The 22,704-nt window shown below is 41.2% G+C and overlaps 1 protein-coding gene across 2 annotated transcripts in view; it reads left to right on the forward strand.

The window, feature by feature from the left end:
- adamtsl3 (ADAMTS-like 3) overlaps positions 1-22,704 on the forward strand; it is a 152,094-nt gene that overhangs the window by 74,575 nt on the left and 54,815 nt on the right. Inside the window, exon 1 of one of the 2 annotated variants that reach the window (XM_061913552.1) lies at positions 11,805-11,944. The exons of the other annotated variant lie outside the window; for it this stretch is intronic. Coding sequence (XP_061769536.1) covers positions 11,894-11,944 — 51 coding nt within the window. The 5' untranslated portion in view covers positions 11,805-11,893. Of the gene's footprint in view, positions 1-11,804; positions 11,945-22,704 lie in introns of those variants that run through there. 2 annotated transcript variants of the gene reach the window in all.

The raw sequence follows: 22,704 nt of genomic DNA on the forward strand, positions 1-22,704 counted from the left end.
GCTCATCAAACACTTATTTGGAACATCCCACAGGTGAACAGGCTCATTGGGAACAGGTGGGTGCCATGATTGGGTGTCAAAAGCAGCTTCTATGAAATGCTCAGTCATTCACAAACAAGAATGGGGCGAGGGTCACCACTTTGTGAACAAATGCGTGAGCAAATTGTCCAACAGTTTAAGAACAACATTTCTCAACGAGCTATTGCAAGGAATTTAAGCATTTCACCATCTACAGTCCGTAACATCATCATAAGGTTCAAATAATCTGGGAGAAATCACTACACGTAAGCGGCCAAGCCCGTGATCTTCGATCCCTCAGGCGGCAATGCATCAGAAAGCGACATCAGTGTGTAAAGGATATCACCACATGGACTCAGGAACACTTTAGAAAACTACTGTCAGTAACTGCAATTTGTCGCTACATCTGTAAGGGCAAGTTAAAACTCTACTATATAAAGCGAAAGTTATATATCAACAACACCCAGAAACGCTGCCGGCTTTGCTAGGCCCAAGCTCATCTATGATGGACTGATGCAAAGTGGAAAAGTGTTCTGTGGTCTGACGAGTCCACATGTTAAATTATTTTTGGAAACTGTGGACGTCATGTCCTCCGGAGCAAAGAGGAAAAGAATCACTCGCGGATTGTTATTGGAGCAAAGTTCAAAAACCAGGATCTGTGATTGTGTGGGGGTGTATTAGTGCCCAAGACATTGGTACCTTACACATCTGTGAAGGCACCATTAATGCTGAAAGATACATACAGGTTTTGGAGCAACATATGTTGCCATCCAAGCAATGTTATCATGGGCGCCCCTGCTTATTCCAGCAAGACAATGCCAAGCCATGTGTTACAACAGCGTGGCTTCATAGTAAAAGAGTATGGGTACTAGAATGGCCTGCCTGTAGTCCAGACCTGTCTCCCATTGAAAATGTGTAACGCATTATGAAGCCTAAAATACGACAACGGATACCCCGGACTTAACAACTTAAGCTGCACATCAAGCAAGAATGGGAAAGAATTCCACCCGAAAAGCTTCAAAAATTGGTCTCCTCAGTTCTCAAACGTTTACTGAGTATTGTTAAAAGGAAAGGCCATGTAACACAGTGGTAAAAATGCCCCAGTGCCAACTTTTTTGCAATGCGTTGCTACCATTAAATTCTAAGTTAATGATTATTTGCAAAAAAAACAAGTCTCTCAGTTCGGACATTAAATATCTTGTCTTTGCAGTCTATTCAATTGAATATAAGTTGAAAAGGATTTGCAAATTATCTAATTCTTTTTTTTTTTATACGAATTACACAATGTTCCAACTTTGTAAATGATCAGGTCCCAACTCTGTGTTGTTTGCATGCTCCACCAATCACAATAGTTTCATCTGTATTTGGGTCTGTCCTTGAAATTGTTGTTATTGTGTTTTGTGAGAGCAAACTTTGTGTCTTTTAACGCCGTGCACTGGTCTTTTTAAGGCTCCAAGTCCGCCGACGGTAGATGCTCGTGGCCGTTTATCACTGGATGGCACTCCAATTAACACAGAAGCATTGCACTCGGTGTAGAGCTTCTGCATGACTCGCCCATTGTGGCCACTTGGCTCGGGAGGCCTGCTGTAATCTCCAGTGTAAGCAACGGTGTTATCCTGCCTGTAATTACCTGCTGCTGAAAGATGCCCCCCCCCCCCTCCACTCCACTACCCGTCCGCCACCCATGCGGCAAGCCGCTTAGGTTAACCACTGGGCGACATGCAACCAAAAACGTATCCATTTCTCTTAATGTGGGCTCTAATGGCCGTGCTTGTTAACGGCTGGGCATGCACCGTACTGCGCTGCAGTGGAGAATTACTCTACAAATGTCATGAAGTGCTATCAGTTCGCTATTGCTGCAAATTGAGGGGTTGTTCACTAAAAGGCCACGACACAGGATTACCTTTTGCAGTTTACATTTAATAACGAGTGGAGAGTTCAGAGGCAGCAAAGTAATATACACAAATAATTCACTCATGTCCTTATGGTGCTGCTTTTGGAGGTATTTCTGTAGATTTTGTTATATTCAAGGTTGTCGTCCGTTTGATAGATTTCTGCATGCAAAACATGTGTGCAAAGTGTCGATTTATATTGGCCTTGGAGAGAGCAGACAAAAATGGGTTAAATGGGTTATACTTGTATAGCGCTTTTCTACCTTCAAGGTACTCAAAGTGCTTTGACACTATTTCCACATTCACACAGTGATGGCGGGAGCTGCCATGTAAGACCCTAACCACAACCCATCAGGAGCAAGGGTGAAGTGTCTTGCCCAAGGACACAACGGACGTGACGAGGTTGGGAGATGGTGGGGATCGAACCAGGAAGCCTCAGGTTGCTGGCACGGCCACTCTCCCAACCTGCGCCACACTTTGGCTTGTCCTACAACGGGGGTCAGCAACCTGCGGCTCCCGCTCATTAATGCAGCCCTAGTGGCTCCCTGGAACATTTTTAAAAAATTATTGAAAAATGAAAAAGATGGGGTAAAAATAATTGTTTTGTTTTAGTATGTTTTTTGTTTGAAGGCAAACATGACACAAACCTTCCCAATTGTTGGAAAGCCCACTATTTAATATGTTGGTGTGTATGCTTCACTGATAAGAGTATTTGGTGAACAATGTTTTGTCCTACTAATTTCGGCGGTTATTGAACTCACCATAGTGTGGACTGGGATGCAACAGAGTGTTTGGATGTAAAATATTCCACTCCTTCTTGGTCTCATTTTGTCCACCAAAAGTTTAATGCTGTGCGTGAATGCACAAAATGTGTGTTTTGGTGATGTTATTGACTTGTTGGAATGCTAATCAGGCATATTTGGTCAATGCTAACATGCTATTTAGGTTTGCTGTATGTACGTATTGCATCATTATGCCTCATTTGTAGGTATATTTGAGCTCATTTAATATTCTTTACTTGTATTCTCTTTGTATATAATTTATTTTTTGCATGTCTCATGACACATTACCTGTATGTAAAATTGGCTGTATTTCTGATAGCGTTTTGTGTGACATGCTGTTCCAGACTACAGCAAACATTACCGAGCTTGCCAGAGATTGTAATGAATTAGAAGAAGACAGCCTGCCGTTTCCTTTAACTTAGACACACACTCCTATACCTTCTGGCCATTAAAAGCTGGTAATTTCCAGGCGTTATCTCACCCTCTGAGTAGCCTCTGATTTACTAATATTTTCCCATGTTGTGAAAATGTGTAGAATAAATATTAAATTTCAACATTTCTGTTAACTAATATTTGTTTCAGCCTTGTTTTGATAGTAGGCTAGTATTGGTAATATAGACACTTATATCATGTGTTGCCTTCATTATAAGACTTATATACTTGTTTTTTGTAATTTTTGTCCAATATGGCTCTTTCAACGTTTTGGGTTGCCGAGCACTGTCCTATATTAAGGTGCATCTTACATTGGGGGTCTGGATGTTTATGCATCCAAAACACAGAAGATCTTACTGTACGTGTGCGATGGGTTGTCTTAGATTTTAAGTCTTGAGATTTGAACATGAAAACTACATCACAACTCGTCTTACGAGCTGCTTGCCATTTTATATGGGACATTTTGAGACTTAAAGGTGCAAACCACATGAGGGAGTTACAGTATGCATGTCAACCACGCACATCGTTTCTTGTGTTATGTGTCGTCTTATAATTCAGGGTCTTGAGATGTATACATGCAAACAACATACAATATTGTCTTAAGTGATCTTCTATTCGACAGTTATTCATGCAAACTGTCCAACATGTGCTTTTGCTTGTCCAACAATAAGGTCCTTCCAGACATTTATGAATGCAAAACACATGAGATCTTACTGTATGTGTGCGATGGCGCTTCTCGATTTGGGGTCTTGAGATTTTTTACATGGAAACCACATCTTATGTGTCATGGTCCATCTTGTATTTGCAGTTTAATTATTTACACAAGACAGATTGTTTTATGTGGCATGAGTTGTCTTTTATCCAGGCTCACAAACATTGTCTTATGTGCTAGGAGTGGTCTTATATCTGGGATCATCTTACATTATATTAAGAGCTTTCTTATATTCTGGTTACTGGGATTATTAATAAAAAACACAGAAAAATCTAATTAGCCAGACTCTCATGTCAAATAACTGTTTATGTCATTTTACTTCAGGACTAGAAACTCGGAAGCATTGATTTTGTCAATAGCCACATTTTACAAACCAAGCCAAGTGTTATAAAATGTCTTGTAGAGGGAATATACATACACATTTCCCCATTGTTCCACCAATTAGTAACATTTCCAAATCGGATAGGGAGGCACACCAAGGGGACAACAAAGCAAATATACGACTTGTTGTGCACAATAAGGGTGTTGCTACGCCGCTCGTGATTTGAAACAGATTCCGATTGGGCGGTGAAGCCAATCAATCACTTGATCTGCGCCAAAATCAAGCAAGTTCACATTCTTCGCTATCCATGTGATAATTGCGATAAGAAAAGGGTTTGTTTAGACTGTAAAAGTGTGGGGTAATTATTTGCGGCGCCTGGGGTTTTCCAGGTTGAACCACAAGAAAACCTACAGCATTCCTCACCAAATTGTCAGTGACCTCACTTTGGAGATAATGACAGAGGATGGCGTGCACGAGTGACTGGTTGGTTGCTTGGTTTTGTGCAGGTTTTGTGTAGCTGCTCTTTCCAACCACTGGGGGCAGCCAACGAGGTTTCCTTTTTTTATTGCAACACGGTAGCGTATTTAGACAGCTGTTAGGCCTCCAAAGCGCCTGTTTGGTGTGAGTTTAATGTGGGATTGGGGGAGCTCTTTAGTCATGCACTCCCAATTCCTCTCCTTTTCCATCAAGCAGTCGGTTTTACCGTATGAACAGTCCTGACCATGCACAATATTTGTGTACAAATATCAGACAATTTGAATGATGGCAGCGCTGGCAGGTCAAAGTCGGCAATTCGTGTGCTCATGAAAAAATGGTTATGGATAAACGCCCAAAGGATTTATTTTTTTTTAATTCAAATTTAAACCTGTTGGTTGGTATAAATCTCCCCAAATATAACCTGACTATTTTCTGCAGGTGTATGGTAATACTGTGGATACAATTAATATAATTGCTGTGGAAACTAATTCTCAGTTTGTCCAATGTATATTCATAGCATTGTTTATTCAACTAACTAAACTTATATTAGTAGTCGTATGAGTACTGTTACTTTAAAAGGGACCTATTTTGCAAAACCAAATTTCACTACGCTGGTCGCCAGAGTGCCATACTCCCATGCGCTTCTCGGGTGTGGTCCGGATTTCCAGTCCCAGCCTGTGCAGTTCCCCTGAGTTGTTTTCTAGTGAGTATTTTGCTCGCTACTTTGTCCTTGTGTTTTTTTGGCTCTGCCCTCATTGTTGTTTGTATCGTATTTTCCGGACCATAGGGTGGGTCAAGTCAGGTTTTGTTGTTTTTCATACAAAAAAGCGCACCGGATTATAGGGTGCATAAAAGGATTCATATTAATTATTTATATTTTTGAAATTTAAAACACCTCCTTGTGGTATACATAACATGTGATGGTGGTTCTTTTGTCAAAATGTGCATGGATTATGTTTTACAGATCATCTTCAAGCCACTTTCTGACAGTCGCTTCAGGATGTGCCGTTTTGTGGCCGGTCTTATTTACGTGGCCCACCTTCGGCAGCGTCTTTTCTCCGTCATATTTGCTATAGCGGTGTAGCGTGCAAGGACGGTAGTGGAAGAAGTGTCAAAAGATGGAGCTAACTGTTTTAATGACAGTCAGACTTTACTTAAATCAATAACGAAGCAACATCTCATCCGTGGCTCACTAGTATAACAATTACAACGCCGGAAATGTGTCCCGTGAAAAAACGTCCGACCGGGACTCTCTAATAATTAAAGTTCCTTGGGTGAAAAATGTAAACTCACTACACCGGTATGTTTTAGCGCTTTCATGGCGAGTTTACTGACAGATATAAGTAACAACATTACACTACTTTATATTAGAAATGGCAACAGCGGAGGATGAATATCCCTTAACAAGAAGAAAAAGCTTATCGACCAAATTTTCAGGACTAATGCAGATCCCAAATACAGATCAGCAGGTACCAGAAGGTAAGAAAAGTTGCTTTTGCGTAATGTTGCAAAACAAAATGCCTGATAATACATCTTACCTTATACACACACCATAACAATGCTCTTATGTTGAAGCACAGTACAATCCATCAAGCGGTGCAGCTTCATAGCTTACCAAAGTCATACTAAGACATTGATAGATTGCTCTGATGCAGGTAAATAACAGTAGCCTCATTGGGTTTAGACCATCGTCTGAAACCAAGAAGTGCCTCCAGGTCATGTGATTGCAACCCACCTATAAGTTTAACTGTGAAAGGTACTTACCCCTATCTGTCCTCCTATCCGACTCCAGTATTTGTTTATTTAACTTTTTTTTTTTTTTCGGTCAAGACATTTTTCTAAAGCAGGGAGTTCCTATTTGAACTTTGCTGGAAGCCACAGAAGATCCTTCACGTCCTCCACCGTTTGATGCATACCCTGTTGAAAACCTAATTGCGCATATATCAAAGGAAACTCAGTGAATATACGACTTTCTCAAAAAGGAAAGAAATGGGCGCTTGAGGTTTGCCGTCTTCTTTCAGCAGCTGCCATATTTAGGTCAGACACAGGTCACGATGAGGGACCTGCTGCACCTTCTCCTCGTTATGGCATCATTATCTACAGTGAAAAACGTCACACAACAGAGGATGTTCCAGAGCCTGCCTTTGACCACTTTTATCACGTTACTATCGCTTTCCGCTGAGCGCCAAAGACAACACGCGATACGTTCCCAACAATGGAAAACACATGTTCGTGGTGTGACTCAATTTTCAGGTTGAAAAGCGAAACCGTGGCTTTACAGAGCCGTCAGAACATATTGGACCAGCTTTTTCGTTGGTGGTTATAGCAGTTTCAGCCTTTGCTTTGATGAATGGTCCAGGTTTTTTGGGGTTTTTTTTTTTATATACATAGCCGCTGCACACCCAAACAATAAGCAAAAGTTTTAGTCTGAAGATATTTAGCTATCTGTAATCCTGATTTAGGTAACTATTGTTTTAAAACTATAATAAAAGATTTATAATTTAAACAAGTTTCCGTTCATGGTAACCTTAAAGTTGAGTATTTAGCCTCATGGGATCTAGGTTGTACAGTGAACAACAAATATAGATTCTATGTCCCCCTGTAACAGTGCATTAATCATTTCATCCTCATGTAGCTAGTTCATCAAGAATCCAAAATAAATTAGGGAATTGAATCGGCACAAGAATGTGAAGCAACGTTCAGAGTCAGGCACAGAAATAAATTATAGGTTTGCTAAATGGTCCAATTTGTCAATGGAATTCTACCTCAGAATGTCAGCGTATCTTAAATGGTACCGTTTGTCAACGGAGTTCTGCATTAGGATATCAAAGAGTCTCTCCACTGGGGTTGAGGCCTAATTGGATCCAGACTAAGCACACAAGCAGCAAATTGGAGTACGGGTCCGACACTTCCAATTTTCTTGAGCATTTGTGGGGTGAAACTTTTGGTGGATTCTTTTTATAAATAGCTTTTATATAGCAAATGCACTTGGGAATGACATCTCCATTCCAGAGTTTTGAACCAGGATTTTTGGAAATCCAGTTATTATTCAGACCTTTTATTTTGATACAACAACGTAACATTGAGGTGCGCAAAAGGACACAAATGTACTTGCAAAGCTCGTATGTGGTTTTTGCTAAAGTACTGACATCACTCTTACATTTTAACGGCAAGATCATTTTTCCATGATAGCGTTGCTGTAGTGGCAGTGTCAGGTTTGTCCCTAACAGTTTGGTTATGTTAGTTTTTCCTCTGTGTATGTCTTTGTTTTCCTGTCAGCGCTTTTATTTTGGTTATTTCATGCTTTTCTCCCTGAGTGCTGTTTTCCAATCAGTTGCGGCTGATTGGCACCTGGCCACACCTGGTGTCAATCAGCCGGCTGCTATTTGAACCTGCTTTGTGCACCAGTCAGGTGCTGGATTATTGCCGCTCCTACCGGTTGATTGTCTTTACCTCTTGTCGTTGTCGATGTCAGTGCGGTAAGCTGTTCCTCTTAGTTCCTATAGCTATTTACTGTGTGCTGTCTCCAAGCTCCTTGTTTTGTATTTTCCTGTCAACCGTTAGTTATTTCCAGTCTTTCTGTCTCCTAGTTATTGGTTTGTGTTTTACATTTATTTTTGAAGATTAAATCATATTTCCTACTCAATGCCTGCCACCATCTCTGCATCTTGGAGTTCGTCGCCAACACACCCTGACAGGAAGGAGCTCTGTGCTGTTGTGTCATCCTTTCATATTCCTGATGTTCCCCTCTTGTTTCCATGTGGGTTTTTTTTTCCTTTTGGTTCGGGACCCTTTGCGACTGTGTGACAAGGGGTGGCACTTTCGTGGCTTCTGCGGTTCTTTTTTGTGAACTTCTGGATCTTCCTCTTGGCCATGGAGGCCAGCTGCTGGGTCTCTGCCACACCAGAGTCCGTTTGGAGGGACTGGAAGAGATGCGGATGAAGACACAGGGCCGCGGAGATGGCGCTGAGCGCCGGGACGGACAAGCTTCACAGTGTCTTGGCTGAATGAGCAGGTATCGGACACCTCAGTCTCGTTAGACAAATCCTTGCTCATCCATGCAGACTGGACACTGGCCAAGAGTTAGTAGGTGGCTGAGGGTGGAGTCGACTCTCTTGGTTGCTTTTTCGGGTATGCTCCATGCACCCTCCACCCCAGCAGAAACCTGCTCAGTGGTTAGAGTGTCCGGCCTGAGACTGGAATGTCGTGAGTTAAAACCCCCAGCCAAGTCATACCAAAGACTATAGAAATGGGATCCATTGCATCCCTGCTTGGCACTCAGCATCAAGGGTTGGAATTGGGGGTTAAATCACCAAAATGATTCCAGAGCGTGGTCAGCGCCGCTGCTCCCTGCTCCCCTCCCAGGAAGTAAACATGGGGATGGGTCAAATGCAAAGGGTGATTTCACCACACCTAGTGTGGTGAAATTTAAAATTTAAACTATCCTATGGATAGTTGGAAATATTTAATTTTAAGATTTGTAGCAAAGCCTGATTTTAAAATTGTATTTTTACAAAGTTGTGCGCATTTTTTTGGCCTCATTCAAGGACGTTTCAGGTGTCAATCAAACATACATTTAAGTCCTTGGCAAGAGCAGGGCCAACTTGGAAGTATATTTTTGGACCTTTTTTACACCTGCAAAATATGCGACAAACTTCTTCGTTCGTTCTAAAAGTAAATATCGAAGAATTACGAATAAAGACCAAGTGAATGTCCATTTTGTAAGCTCGACTCCAGAGTATTGTCTTTGGAGCTGAATCACAGTTGTATTATATGAGCGCACACTGGCACCAATTACTATAATCCGTTATGTTGTGCCACGGCAGGAACTGGAAAGTCACTTAGTTTACGACCCAGTCCATGTGTGCCAAGAGCTGTCCATCTTGCTGTTATTTTTTTTTTTTCTTCCAGAAATGTCCCTCCACCTGCCCCCACCTTCACTGCAGTGAGGAAATATCCAGTGGGCCTTAACTTCCAGATGTTTTGAAAGACTCCATTTTAAGGAGTCTAAAAGGAACAAAGCTTTTGTGACAAGATTCAAAAAGGGTCACGAACACCCTTTGCATTTCAGCAATTATTTGATCATATCTTCTCAAATGACACTGTAGAGATGGCTATACGTTGGAGTAGTCAATGTACAGCTGTATAGATTTACTATTCATTGAAATGAGTCAAAAAATACAGCCACTATGGTCTCGGTAGTACAAGTCTAAATAACACAAGTGAGGACTAAGATAAATGTGTCTTGCCTACAGCCCAGCATGGTGATGGTAGCATCATGGTCTGGGGGGCTACACGAGTGCTGTCTGCAGTTTTGTGGAGCTGCAGATCATAAAGGACACTTCACATTGAAAATGTCAATATTTCACAAGACTGCTTTGCTATTTTTAGTCCTTGTGAAAAATATATTTTCCAGGTTGTAGAGCCTGGTCCGCCTTAAGGTGGGGCCCTGAGGGGGTTTTGCCCCTAAGCCACAACACCACCATTACCATGAATTGATTAAAGTGGACCCTGACTTAAACAAGTGGAAAAACTTATTCGGGTGTTGCCATTTATTGATCAATTGTACGGAATATGTACTGTACTGTGCAATCTACTAATAAAAGTCTCAATCAATCAATCAAACCACCCTGGGAAAAAAAATAATTGAAAAAAAGAAAAATATCAAATTATAAAAATCATTCCTTAAAACGTCTCCTTTGCGAAAAGTGCATGCACGTTTTTGTCAACTTCAAAAATAGTGCTGGCGAACTGCGAGATTGCATGTGCTTTTAGCTCTGCAGTTAGTATTCTTCGCCTCTCACACTGGCGACCTGGGTTTATGCATCTCTGGGAGCAGCAGGAAAAAAACAACACAGCCGTATATTTTTTCCCTACACGAAGCAAAGCTGTCTCTGATTGACAGCCATGAACACAAATCATTTCATTCCACCTTCACAATCAAGGGGCCTTGATTAGGTAGGGGCCCCTGAGCTTCAGCCCAGGTAGGCACATTCATTATGGCGGCCCTGTGTAGAGCACACCAGTATTGAAGCCAACCCACCAAATTTTAATGGAAATACGTTTTTTTTACATTTATATAGCCGCACAGTACCACAAGCCGAAGATATAAACCGGTACAAAAGATTTTGAAAAAATATATTTACATACCTTAGTTGTTTCCAAACAGTAAAACAGCTGATGTCATCGAAAAGGACCCACTAGCTGTGGAAGCAAGCTCTCCAATCAGCTTAACAGCCTCAATAACTCCACGGCAACATGTTGGTGAATTTACGAAACTGAAACAATGCACAAAGAAAGGCCCTTGTAAGTTAATAATACTTACAGAGATACTTGTAAACGTGTTAGCATATTCGCTAATGATGCTATTTTGATTAAATTACGATAGCACATACAAATATGCATGAAAACACGCCTGCAGACATCACACATGGGACGGTTTAGTAAATTTGAATTGTTTTTGTAATATTGTAAAATCTAAACGATAAATAAAGCAATCCCTTCGAACAGAAACGCTATGGACAAATATACCTCCTCCACAAATGCAGAAGTATCATGTCAACCATCAGCACCCGCAGGGAACAAACTCATCCACAAGTTGACGTCATAGAGCAAACAATAACACACATTTTCATGTGTCTGTCGGTGAAATATGAGAACTATTTGTTGAATACAAAACATTCTGGACATTAGCGGAAAAAAATACATAAATTAGCCGCACCGTTTAATCAGCCGCGGAGTTCAAAGCATTGGAAAAAAAATAGCAGCATATACTGTATGTAAATACAAATCTAGGTTCTCTTTAGCCACTACTATTTACTACTACTAACACAACCTTGCCGATGATGTTCTTGTTATATTTTTTTGGTTTGACAAATGTAACTGTCAACAAATAGCAAAAAACCTCTTCAATGTCTGGACTCTAAGGTGTCAAGAAGGCGCATACGAAGACCAAAAAAGAAGTCAGACACAAGCAAAGAGGAGACAATATACAACAATAATAAACATAAAGGTGTGATGTTGCAGCTGGCGTCCAAGTCCTCGTTTGTATGCTTGACTGAAGACCATTTATTGATTGGCCAGACGACACGGGACCCCTCCTTTCGCCCTCACATTGCACATAGAAAATACCTCCCACCTCCCCTCCTTCCTTACCCTCCCCTCTAATCCACGTCCCTCCTGAGGAGACAGAGAGGAGGGCTGCAGGCGGACAGGACTGACCCGGGGAGGACAGCTGCTTTGAGGGCTTCATGAAGCCATGGAGTCTGCTTCATCTTGCAAACTACTGCTGACAGCCCTTCTTTTTCTGGTATTGTAACATCTCCCCTTCCTTTTACCTTGTCTTCTGTGTGCATTTGCATCCTTTAGGGGGTCACATGGTGTTGTTTACTATGTGGCATAGTGACTCGAGGGGGCCCTCTTCAGAGGGCCTTTTGGCCGTCGTTCCTTCGCTTAGGGTGAACGAGACAAAGGCTTGAGCAGATGTGCACATATCACATGTCAACCTGGAAACAAAGACGGTACAGTGCGAGTATTCAACGGTCAGGTTACTCTGGAAAATGTCCTCCCTTGCTTGACAGGTGACACGCATTGTCCATCAGTGGACATCTTGCTCATTTCCTCCTTTCTCGTCAGCTGCATGGGACAGAGAGGCTCTGTTTTTCTCGTCTCTTGGATCGAATGGCATTCAAGCAGGACGGGTGACGGACATGTCAGCCCTTTGCAAAGGACAATACTACAGAAATGGATATGCTTTTAGTTTAGAGTAGTGTTTTTCAACCACTGTGTACCACAGTATGGTGTGCTGTGGGAGAATATGTAATTTCACCTAATTGGGTTAAAAATATTTTTTCGCAAACTGTAATTATAATCAAAAATATCATGCGGTTGTTGAGTGTCTGTACTGTCTTGAGCTCGGCAGACTAACCTTGGAATAGTCTTCCATATCAGTAGGTGGCAGCAGGTAGCTAATTGCTTTGTAGAGGTCGGGAACATGGTTTGTCGTGATCACAAGACGAAAACGGGAGGCAGGGCGCAGGTAAAAAGGTATCTAATTCTTAAACCAAAAAGGTGAGTGCCCCCAAAAAAAGGCATTGAAGCTTAGGGATGGCTATGGAGAACGAAACTAAAACTGAACTTGCTGCAAAGTAAACAAAAACAGAATGCTGGACGACAGCAAAGACTTACATCGTGTGGAGCAGAGGCAGCGTTCAAAAAGTACATCCGAACATGACTAGGGTTGGGTATCGTTTAAATTTGAACGATTCCGATTCCAATTCTTTGTTCCGATTCCGATTCCTGACGATTCTCGATTCTGATTCTTTCTTTAAATTAAAAAAAATAAAAAAAAGGCAGGGTCAAAAAAAGTTTAGGATATTTTAAATGAGCTAGCTAACCTACAGTCTTTCTGAATGGAATAGTCTGACATTCTCCATCTATTTTAATTCTATTAACTTTTTATATACTTTACTATAAATTCCTCACAGGGCTGTTTTCAACTAGAATATATATTTCAAATCTATGAACTTGAATATAAATATTATACATTATGAATACATTTTCACAGGGGTACACTTTCATCAAGAAAGCTTTATTTTTGAAAACCTCATGAAAACACATTTACACACACAAGTGTAAGATGCTGCAGGTACTTAAACATGTTACCGCGCTCCCAATGATGGGCTAACCTACTGCAGAAAAGCAAATAAACAATAAGAAACAACTTGCAAAACCCAGTCCAGATTAGCAGCAGGTACAGTATAAAATCAGCGACAGTTCTTGTTTGGGAAAATGACCACATCTGCCTTCTCAGGCAGGATGCGTGAGCGTTCTGGACAGATAGTGTCTCCTGTCGAAGACAGGACACGCATTTATTTGTACTCCATGAACTCGTAGGTGCTTCATCATGTTCGATGTGCACCCTCCTAAGCACGAAACAGTCCTGTCGCAGGTGTTACATTTCACCGATATTAATTTCTTTTTAGTAAGATAAAGCCACACTTTCGACCGTCGACGCCCGTTATCCATGCTTGACTGACTCGCTCGGCTACATAGGCTCGGCTATGCTAACACTTCCGGCGGTGGGAGTTTCTTCGTTGGTGTTCAGCGGCTTCTTCTTCCGGGTTGGCGGACTTGTTATTTTTTTCCGGTCGGCAGACTGGGTATCGAAACTAGGAATCGAAATTTAAACTTTTGAACGATTCCGGGAGAATCGGAAAGTTAGTCCCGGTTCCAATCGATACTCGATACTCGATACCCAACCCTAAACATGACATGACAATCAGCGATGTCCCCACAAAGAAGAAGAATTAAAGAGTCTTGATTGCTTAAACAAAGCAGGTGCGGGGAATAACGCTCAAAAGGAAGACATGAAACTGCTACAGGAAAATACCAACAGGAAAATCCACCAAAAAAGGAGCGCAAGACAAGAACTAAAATACTACACACAAGAAAACAGCATCAATCCATCCTATTTTCTACCACTTATTCCCTTTTGGGGTTGCGGGGGGCGCTGGCGCCTATCTCAGCTACAATCGGGCGGAAGGCGGCGTACACCCTGGACAAATCGCCAACTCAAGGAAAACAGCAAAACACTCAAAATAAATCACGGTGTGGTGTGACAGGTGGTGACAGTACACCTACTTTGAGACAAGAGCTATATTGATGCATGGTTGGTTATGGTTTAAAGTCATATCCAACAATTTGCAATAACGACTTTTTACTGTCAATATCAGCTAGTGAGCTAAGTTTTTTTTTATGTTTTCTGCTGGTGGTGTGCCGCCACATTTTTTTCAACGGAAAAAAATGTGCCTTGGCTCAAAAAAGGTTGACAAACACTGCTTTAAAGTAGTCAGTGGGAAGTTTGGATTACAGTCTGGATTGATTGTCCACTTAAAATGAGGCAAAAGTAGCGTCTAAATCAGGGGTGTCAAACGTACGGCCCGTGAACAGGTTTTATCTGGCTCGTGTGATGAGTTTGCCAAGTATTAAAATGAGTTGCATTTCTAAATGTGTCCACTGGATGTCACAATAGCAATTCTGTTAGGACTAGCAAGAGGTACAAAGTAAAGCGTTGCTGCGGCTCCTCTCCCTCGACCCAAATGAAACTTAACACCTCTGTCTTCTGCTACGAACACATTTGGCACGCTTACTCCCCCATAAAGTCTTTGTCAAAAACAAGAAAGTTTACCCCTTTTGAAACGTTTTTACTACCGTTTCTTACGGTTTGTTGAGTGAGCACTGGATTGATACGAGGACATGACAAAGGAGGTATTTGATACCTAGAAGAGTTTACATGTTTATTTTGTTCAATCCCAGAAAAACTGACTTGAAGTGTAATCCTGGCTTTGTAGATAGACTAAGACGAAGTTTAAGCTTACGGTGTTTTTCGAAACTGCACTGGAAGTGTTTTGTCCAAAGGATTATTTGTGATTTGTAAATTTTCAGAATGTCCATCCATCCATCCATCCATCCATTCATCCATCCATCCATCTTCTTCCGCTTATCCGAGGTCGGGTCGCGGGGGCAACAGCCTAAGCAGGGAAGCCCAGACTTCCCTCTCCCCAGCCACTTTGTCTAGCTCTTCCCGGGGGATCCCGAGGCGTTCCCAGGCCAGCCGGGAGACATAGTCTTCTCAACGTGTCCTGGGTCTTCCCCGTGGCCTCCTACCGGTTGGACGTGCCCTAAACACCTCCCTAGGGAGGCGTTCGGGTGGCATCCTGACCAGATGCCCGAACCACCTCATCTGGCTCCTCTCGATGTGGAGGAGCAGCGGCTTTACTTTGAGTTCCTCCCGGATGGCAGAGCTTCTCACCCTATCTCTAAGGGAGAGCCCCGCCACACGGCGGAGGAAACTCATTTCGGCCGCTTGTACCCTTGATTTTATCCTTTCGGTCATGACCCAAAGCTCATGACCATAGGTGAGGATGGGAACGTAGATCGACCGGTAAATTGAGAGCTTTGCCTTCCGGCTAAGTTCCTTCTTCACCACAACGGATCGGTACAACGTCCGCATTACTGAAGACGCCGCACCGATCCGCCTGTCGATCTCACGATCCACTCTTCCCTCACTCGTGAACAAGACTCCTAGGTACTTGAACTCCTCCACTTAGGGCAGGGTATCCTCCCCAACCTGGAGATGGCACTCCACCCTTTTCCGGGCGAGAACCATGGACTCGGACTTGGAGGTGCTGATTCTCATTCCGGTCGCTTCACACTTGGCTGCGAACCGATCCAGTGAGAGCTGAAGATCCCGGCCAGATGAAGCCATCAGGACCACATTATCTGCAAAAAGCAGAGACCTAATCCTGCGGTCACCAAACCGGAACCCCTCAACGCCTTGACTGCGCCTAGAAATTCTGTCCATAAAAGTTATGAACAGAATCGGTGACAAAGGACAGCCTTGGCGGAGTCCAACCCTCACTGGAAATGTGTTCGACTTACTGCCGGCAATGCGGACCAAGCTCTGGCACTGATCGTACAGGGAGAGGACCGGATTTTCAGAATGTGCTTGTTCTAATTTGGGCCAAAGTAAACAACCTGGAGTTGTCTTTATTTCTAAGTTATCATGCCATGATTTTACCATTCCGGCCCACATGGGAATGGATTTTCCTCCATGCAAGCCCCTGAGCTAAAATGAGTATTACCCCCACTGGTCAAAATCATTGGGATAACTGTGTCTTGCCTTCAGTCACAAACGGTGACGCGAGCATCATAGCCTGCATGAGTGCTGCCAGCACTTGGGAAGCTGAGGTTTACTGAGGAACAAAGTCCAACATGTGCAAAAATGCTTCACAAAGTGATATGTGAGAGCTCTTTTCTTTTTAGGGACCCACTGCACAAATGCTACTTAAAGATCCTCTGTGTGACAGGAGCGCTTTGCTTGTTTTTAGGGACCTACTGAGCTTTTAGTCAATGAAGTGAATTATATTTTTACTGCGCTTTTCTCTAGTGACTCAAAGGGCTTTACAAAGTGAAACCCATTATCTAAGTTACATTTTTTAAACCAGTGTGGGTGAAACTGGGAGCAAGTGGTTGAAATGTCTTGCCAAAGGACACAACAGATGTGACTAAAATGGCAGAAGTGGCAATCGAACCTAAAATCCTCAGGTTGCTGGCACGACTGCTCTACCAACCGAGCTACGCTGCACCACATCAGATCAGGGGTGTCAAACTCAGGAAAATATACCCCCAGGTCGGCCAGACTGGTAAAATCATGGCATGATAACTTAAAAATAAAGTTTGCTCAAAAATTAAACAAGCACATTCAAATCGTATTTTTGGGGTTTTTTTTTTTTACACTTAACAAGATGCAGTTGATAGTATTCTATTTGTCCTTGTGATAATATTCATCAGTCGAATAGGTGGAATTGAGTCTGGCAGTCTTAAACTGCTTCAATTGGTGTTCATTTTTAATCAGAATATGGAATAAATAATATCAAACTCAAATTACAGCATGTCATTATTGTAATTCACCCATGTTCTGATGTGCTAAAATCATACACTTATTTCTGTTCACATGTACCATCATCTCCAACAAAACTTGTAAAACTGAGGAGATCAGATCAGTGGTGCCAAACTCATTTTAGCTGAGGGCCCACAAGGAGGAAAATGTACTCCTAAGTGAGGCGGGCTGGTAAAATCATGGCATGATAACTCAAAAATAAAGACAAGTTCAGGTTGTTCTCTCTGTTCAAAAATAGAAAAAGCACAATCGGAAAATATAAAAATCGCAGTGTTTTTTTGTTTTTTTGTGTGTGTGTTTTTTTACACTTAGATGCTGCGGTTAATAGTAGTCTATTTGTCCTTGTGATAATATTCATCAGTCAAATAGGTGGAATTGAGTCTGGCAGTCTTAAACTGCTTCAATTTGTGTTAATTTTTAATCAGAATATTGAATACAAAATATCAAGCTCAAATTACAGGATGTTATTTATGTAATTTATTTACCAATTTTATTCAACTGATGTTGAATAAAATGAACATTATATATTTAATATAATATAATCTACTGCCTAGTTTCTCTTGTTATATTCTTATTTTACTGCTATATTTTATTGTCATTGTTGCTTTTTAGTTTTATTCTTATTGTACAAACCCCATTTCCATATGAGTTGGGAGTTGTGTTAGATGTAAATATAAACGGAAGACAATGATTTGCAAATCCTTTTCAACCCATATTCAGTTGAATGCACTACAAAGACAAGATATTTGATGTTTAAACTCATAAACTTCCTTTTCTTTTGTAAATAATAATTAACTTAGAATTTCATGGCTGCAACATGTGCCAAAGTAGTTGGGAAAGGGCATGTTCACCACTGTGTTACATCACCTTTTCTTTTAACAACACTCAATAAACGTTTGGGAACTGAGGAAACTAATTGTTGAAGCTTTGAAAGTAGAATTAGTTCTCATTCTTGCTTTATGTAGAGTTTCAGTCGTTCAACAGTCCGGGGTCTCCGCTGTCGTATTTTACGCTTCATAATGCGCCACACATTTTCGATGGGAAACAGGTCTGGACTGCAGGCGGGCCAGGAAAGTACCTGTACTCTTTTACTACGAAACCATGCTGTTGTAACACGTGGCTTGGCATTGTCTTGCTGAAATAAGCAGGGGCGTCCATGATAACGTTGCTTGGATGAGAACATATGTTGCTCCAAAACCCGTATGGACCATACAGCATTAATGGTGCTTTCACAGATGTGTAAGTTGCCCATGCCTTGGGCACTAATACACCCCCATACCATCACAGATGCGGGCTTTTGAACTTTGCACCTATAACAATCCGGATGGTTATTTTCCTCTTTGTTGCAGAGGACACCACGTCCACAGTTTCCAAATATAATTTGAAATGTGGACTCGTCAGACCACAGAACACTTTTACACTTTGCATCAGTCCATCTTCGATGAGCTCGGACCCAGCGAAGCCAGCGGCGTTCCTTGGGGTTGTTGATAAATGGGTTTTGCTTTGCATAGCAGAGTTTTAACTTGCACTTACATATGTAGCAACCAACTGTAGTTACTGACAGTGGTTTTATGAAGTGTTCCTGAGCCCATGTAGTGATATCCTTTACACACAGATGTCAGTTTTTGATGCAGTACCGCCTGAGGGATCAAAGGTCGGTAATATCATCGCTTACATGCAGTGATTTCTCCAGATTCTCTGAACCTTTTGATGATTTTACAGACCGTAAATTGTAAAATCCCTAAATTCCTTGCAATAGCTCGTTGAGAAATGTTCTAAAACTGTTCGACAATTTGCTTACAAAGTGGTGACAATCACCTTATCCTTGTTTGTGAATTACTTAGCATTTCATGGAAGCTGCTTTTATACCCAATCATGGCACCCACCTGTTCCCAATTAGCCTGCACACCTATGGGATGTTCCAAATAAGTATTTGATGAGCATTCTTCAACTTTATCAGTATTTATTGCCACCTTTCCAAACTTCTTCGTCACGTGTTGCTGGCATCAAATTGTAAGGTTATTGATTATTTGCAAAAAAAAAAAACGTTTAGCAATTTGAACATCAAATATGTTGTCTTTGTAGCATATTCAGCTGAATATGGGTTGAAAATGATTTGCAAATCATTGTATTCCGTTTATATTTACATCTAACACAATTTCCCAACTCATATGGAAACGGGGTTTGTAATATTTTCCATTTATACCCCCATTATCTACTTTTTACTTTTTAAATTTGATCTCAATTCTGTACATTGCTGCTGGAATTTTAATTTTCCTGAGGGAACTCTCCTGAAGGAATCAATAAAGTACTATCCATCTATCTATCTATCTATCTATCTATCTATCTATCTATCTATCTATCTATCTATCTATCTATCTATCTATCTATCTATCTATCTATCTATCTATCTATCTATCTATCTATCTATCTATCTAATTTATTCTGTACACATGTAGTATCATCTACAACAGGGGTAGGTAACCTAAACCTCGCGAGCCAGATGTGGCTCTCTTGATGACTGCATCTGGCTCTCGGATTAATCTGAGCTGACATTGCTTAACATGATAAGTAATGAATAATTCCACTTGTAATCAGAGTGTTAAAAATAATGTTCAAAATATAAAACATTATCGTGCATTTGTAATCCATCCATCCGTTTTCTACCGCACCTGTTCAAGAAGTTGCGTTATTGGTAAGAAGTTATTTATTTATTTTTGGTTAGTGTGGGGTTTGCCCCCCTGGGGATTGTTCAGACCACCAAGCACCGATATGAGAGCCTGTTTCAGGGTTACAGTAAGTTTTTATTTTTCAATAAGTCTCTCAGTTGCTTTCCAGCAATTGTTTTTTTCTCTTTTGTTCTCGCTCGCACTCTGGCTCCAGTCCCAACCCCGTCCCTCCTACTGGCTGCTGCTTATAGCTCCCGGGCGCGGCACAGCTGCTGCCCACTGCTCCCCTCACCTTCCAGGGAGTGATCAAGGGGAGGGGTCAAATGCAGAGGACAAATTTCACCACTTCTAGTGTGTGTGTGACAATCATTGGTACTTTAACTTTAACTTTTATAACAGAGTGACAAGTGATTAGATCACAAGGCCCAGATCGGCCATCTACTCACCTGTCGCTGATTTCAAGGCCGGTCCTGGCACATACTGCTTCGCTGCAGGCCCGCAGGCCACGCTCCCTCCACAGTTAGCTTCATAATAACAATGTTATTACAAAGAATAAGAGACCTATTATACACTAGAAATGTTAGTCTTACTTAAAAATGCACGCCTTTAGTTGTGTTCAGTGTTGAAAAAAATATTATACGGCTCTTACGGAAATACATTTTAAAATTTTGGGCTTTTTGGCTCTCTTAGCCAAAAAGGTTACCGACCCCTGACCTACAACAAAACTTGTAAATTTGGACTAATTTTATTAATCACACATAAAGTTAGAAGAATATACAAATTATTCCAGCATACATTTAGAAGAGAATTTTCTTTCATTCAGAAATGTCAGCTCACTTTTATACTCATGAAAGTCATCCTGTGGGCTGCATAACATCTGTTGCGGGCCTGAGCCGGCCCGCGGGCCGTTTGTTTGACACCCCTGCTTTAGATCATTAGATCAAAATCCCTGCAGGCTTTCATTGAGAACAAAAGTGATGCCCTAGGCCAAAGTAGTCCTCATCATATCCATCCCTCTCGTCCTTCATCCTCTCCTCTCTTTCGCCAGCCTCCCTGACTGCCTTCCAAAAAGGAGGAGGGTTCTAACAGGCTGTTTTGTTTATTTACCGTGGATCCAAACACAGGAATAGTTGGCGCCACGGCTTTGGCCGCCCGCTCCGTTGGCTCTGTGTGTTTGTTTTAGGTGCCGCCATTCTCCCGCTGTTGTTCTTCTTGCCTTTTATATTGACGCACACACATTTTTGATAAGCTAAACTCTGCGCCCCGACTTGGTCTGAGGGGTGTTTTTGCTACTGAAAATAATCAGATCATTATTGCATATGTGGTGCTGTCCGGTGTAGAACCTTAACAATTAATGACTCTCAAAAGACTCAAGAAATTAATAAGGTCATCTTGTGGCCACGATTCGCAATGTTTCAAGTAATATTTGTCTAGCACGGTAAAAAATAGGTTAGCCTCTGATAATAGAAAACAGAGAAAAAAAGCTTTGTTTTATATTCTATGGCTTTAATTAATCATTTAGGTCACGGGTGTCAAACAAACGGTGAACAGGTTTTATCCGGCCTGCGGGATGAGTTTGCGAAGTATAAAAATGAGTCGAAATTTTAGAATGAAAAAAAACTGCTGTTCTAAATGTGTCCACTAAATGTCACAAAAGCGATACTTTGTATCTTTGTAGATGATACTACATGTGTACAAAAAAAATAAAATGAACCACATGATGCTAGTGGACCAGTCAAGGAAAATGAGCAAACTACATAAATAACATCCTATAATTTGATTTTGATGTATATTTTTTTTATCTTGATAGATTGAAAATTAACATCAATGTGTTGACTGCTGAACATTTATCACATAATTTATTTAGAAAGTAAATAATTACAAATAAAGATAGAATACTATTAACCGCAACATGTAAGTGTAACGACTTGTCCAGGGTGTACCCTGCCTTCCGCCCGATTGTAGCTGAGATAGGCGCCAGCACCCCCCGCGACCCCGAAAGGGTATAAGCGGTAGAAAATGGATGGATGTAAGTGTAAAAAAAAACTCAATAACATTTTGATTTGTACATTTTCAGAACATTCTTGTCCTATGTTTAAACAAAGGAAAAAATCTGAACTTGTCTTTATTTTTAAGTTATCGTGCCGTGATTTTTACCAGAGTGGATTTTCTCCATGTGCCCCGGATTTAAAATGAGTTTGATACCCCTGATTTAAGTGGAACTGATGAAATGTGGTACAATCCGGACCGGCATGGAGTGCCAAGAAATTTAAATATGTGAACACAGAGCACTGGCAACATAAACGAGATCTGTAGAGAAGGATCATGACAAGTGGTCTGCTAATATCTGCTATCAGTGATCTACCAGTTTTCACAATCTACGATGGAGACTACGAGAAGAGCACCGATAGTTTCTGCACAGCCACTTATATATAGCACACATGAGAGCGGCTGTGTGGCAGCAAGTTTTTTTTGTATTCTTTATAAATGTACACATGATAAAAGTGCAGTTTGAATGTTGATATAAGTGCATTTATTTGAATCAAATTAACAATATGACTAGTTTAAAAAATTGTGTTTATTTGACCTATTTTCCTTGAGATACAAACAGAAAACAGGTGAGGGGAAATGCTCAGGTACAGAAGTGAAGCAACCATGGAAAAACACCAACAAAAAGCCGCCAAAATAAAAGTACAGGACAGGAACTAAAACACTAAGCATAGGAGAACACTAACAAAATGCTACATAAGGCACGGCCTGGTGTAACCAGCCGTGACAGGAAGGCTGGATGTACCCTGAACAAGTCGCCACGTCATTGCAGGGCCTCAAAAATACAATATTTTGGCAGCAAGTTTTTATTTTTTTTAATTCTTTATAAATACATACATGACTAAAGTGTAATTTGAATATTGCTAACGTGCATTTATTTGAATAAAA

This window comes from Nerophis ophidion, linkage group LG10 (genome assembly GCF_033978795.1).
Source record: "Nerophis ophidion isolate RoL-2023_Sa linkage group LG10, RoL_Noph_v1.0, whole genome shotgun sequence".
Classification (NCBI taxonomy): Eukaryota; Metazoa; Chordata; class Actinopteri; order Syngnathiformes; family Syngnathidae; genus Nerophis; species Nerophis ophidion.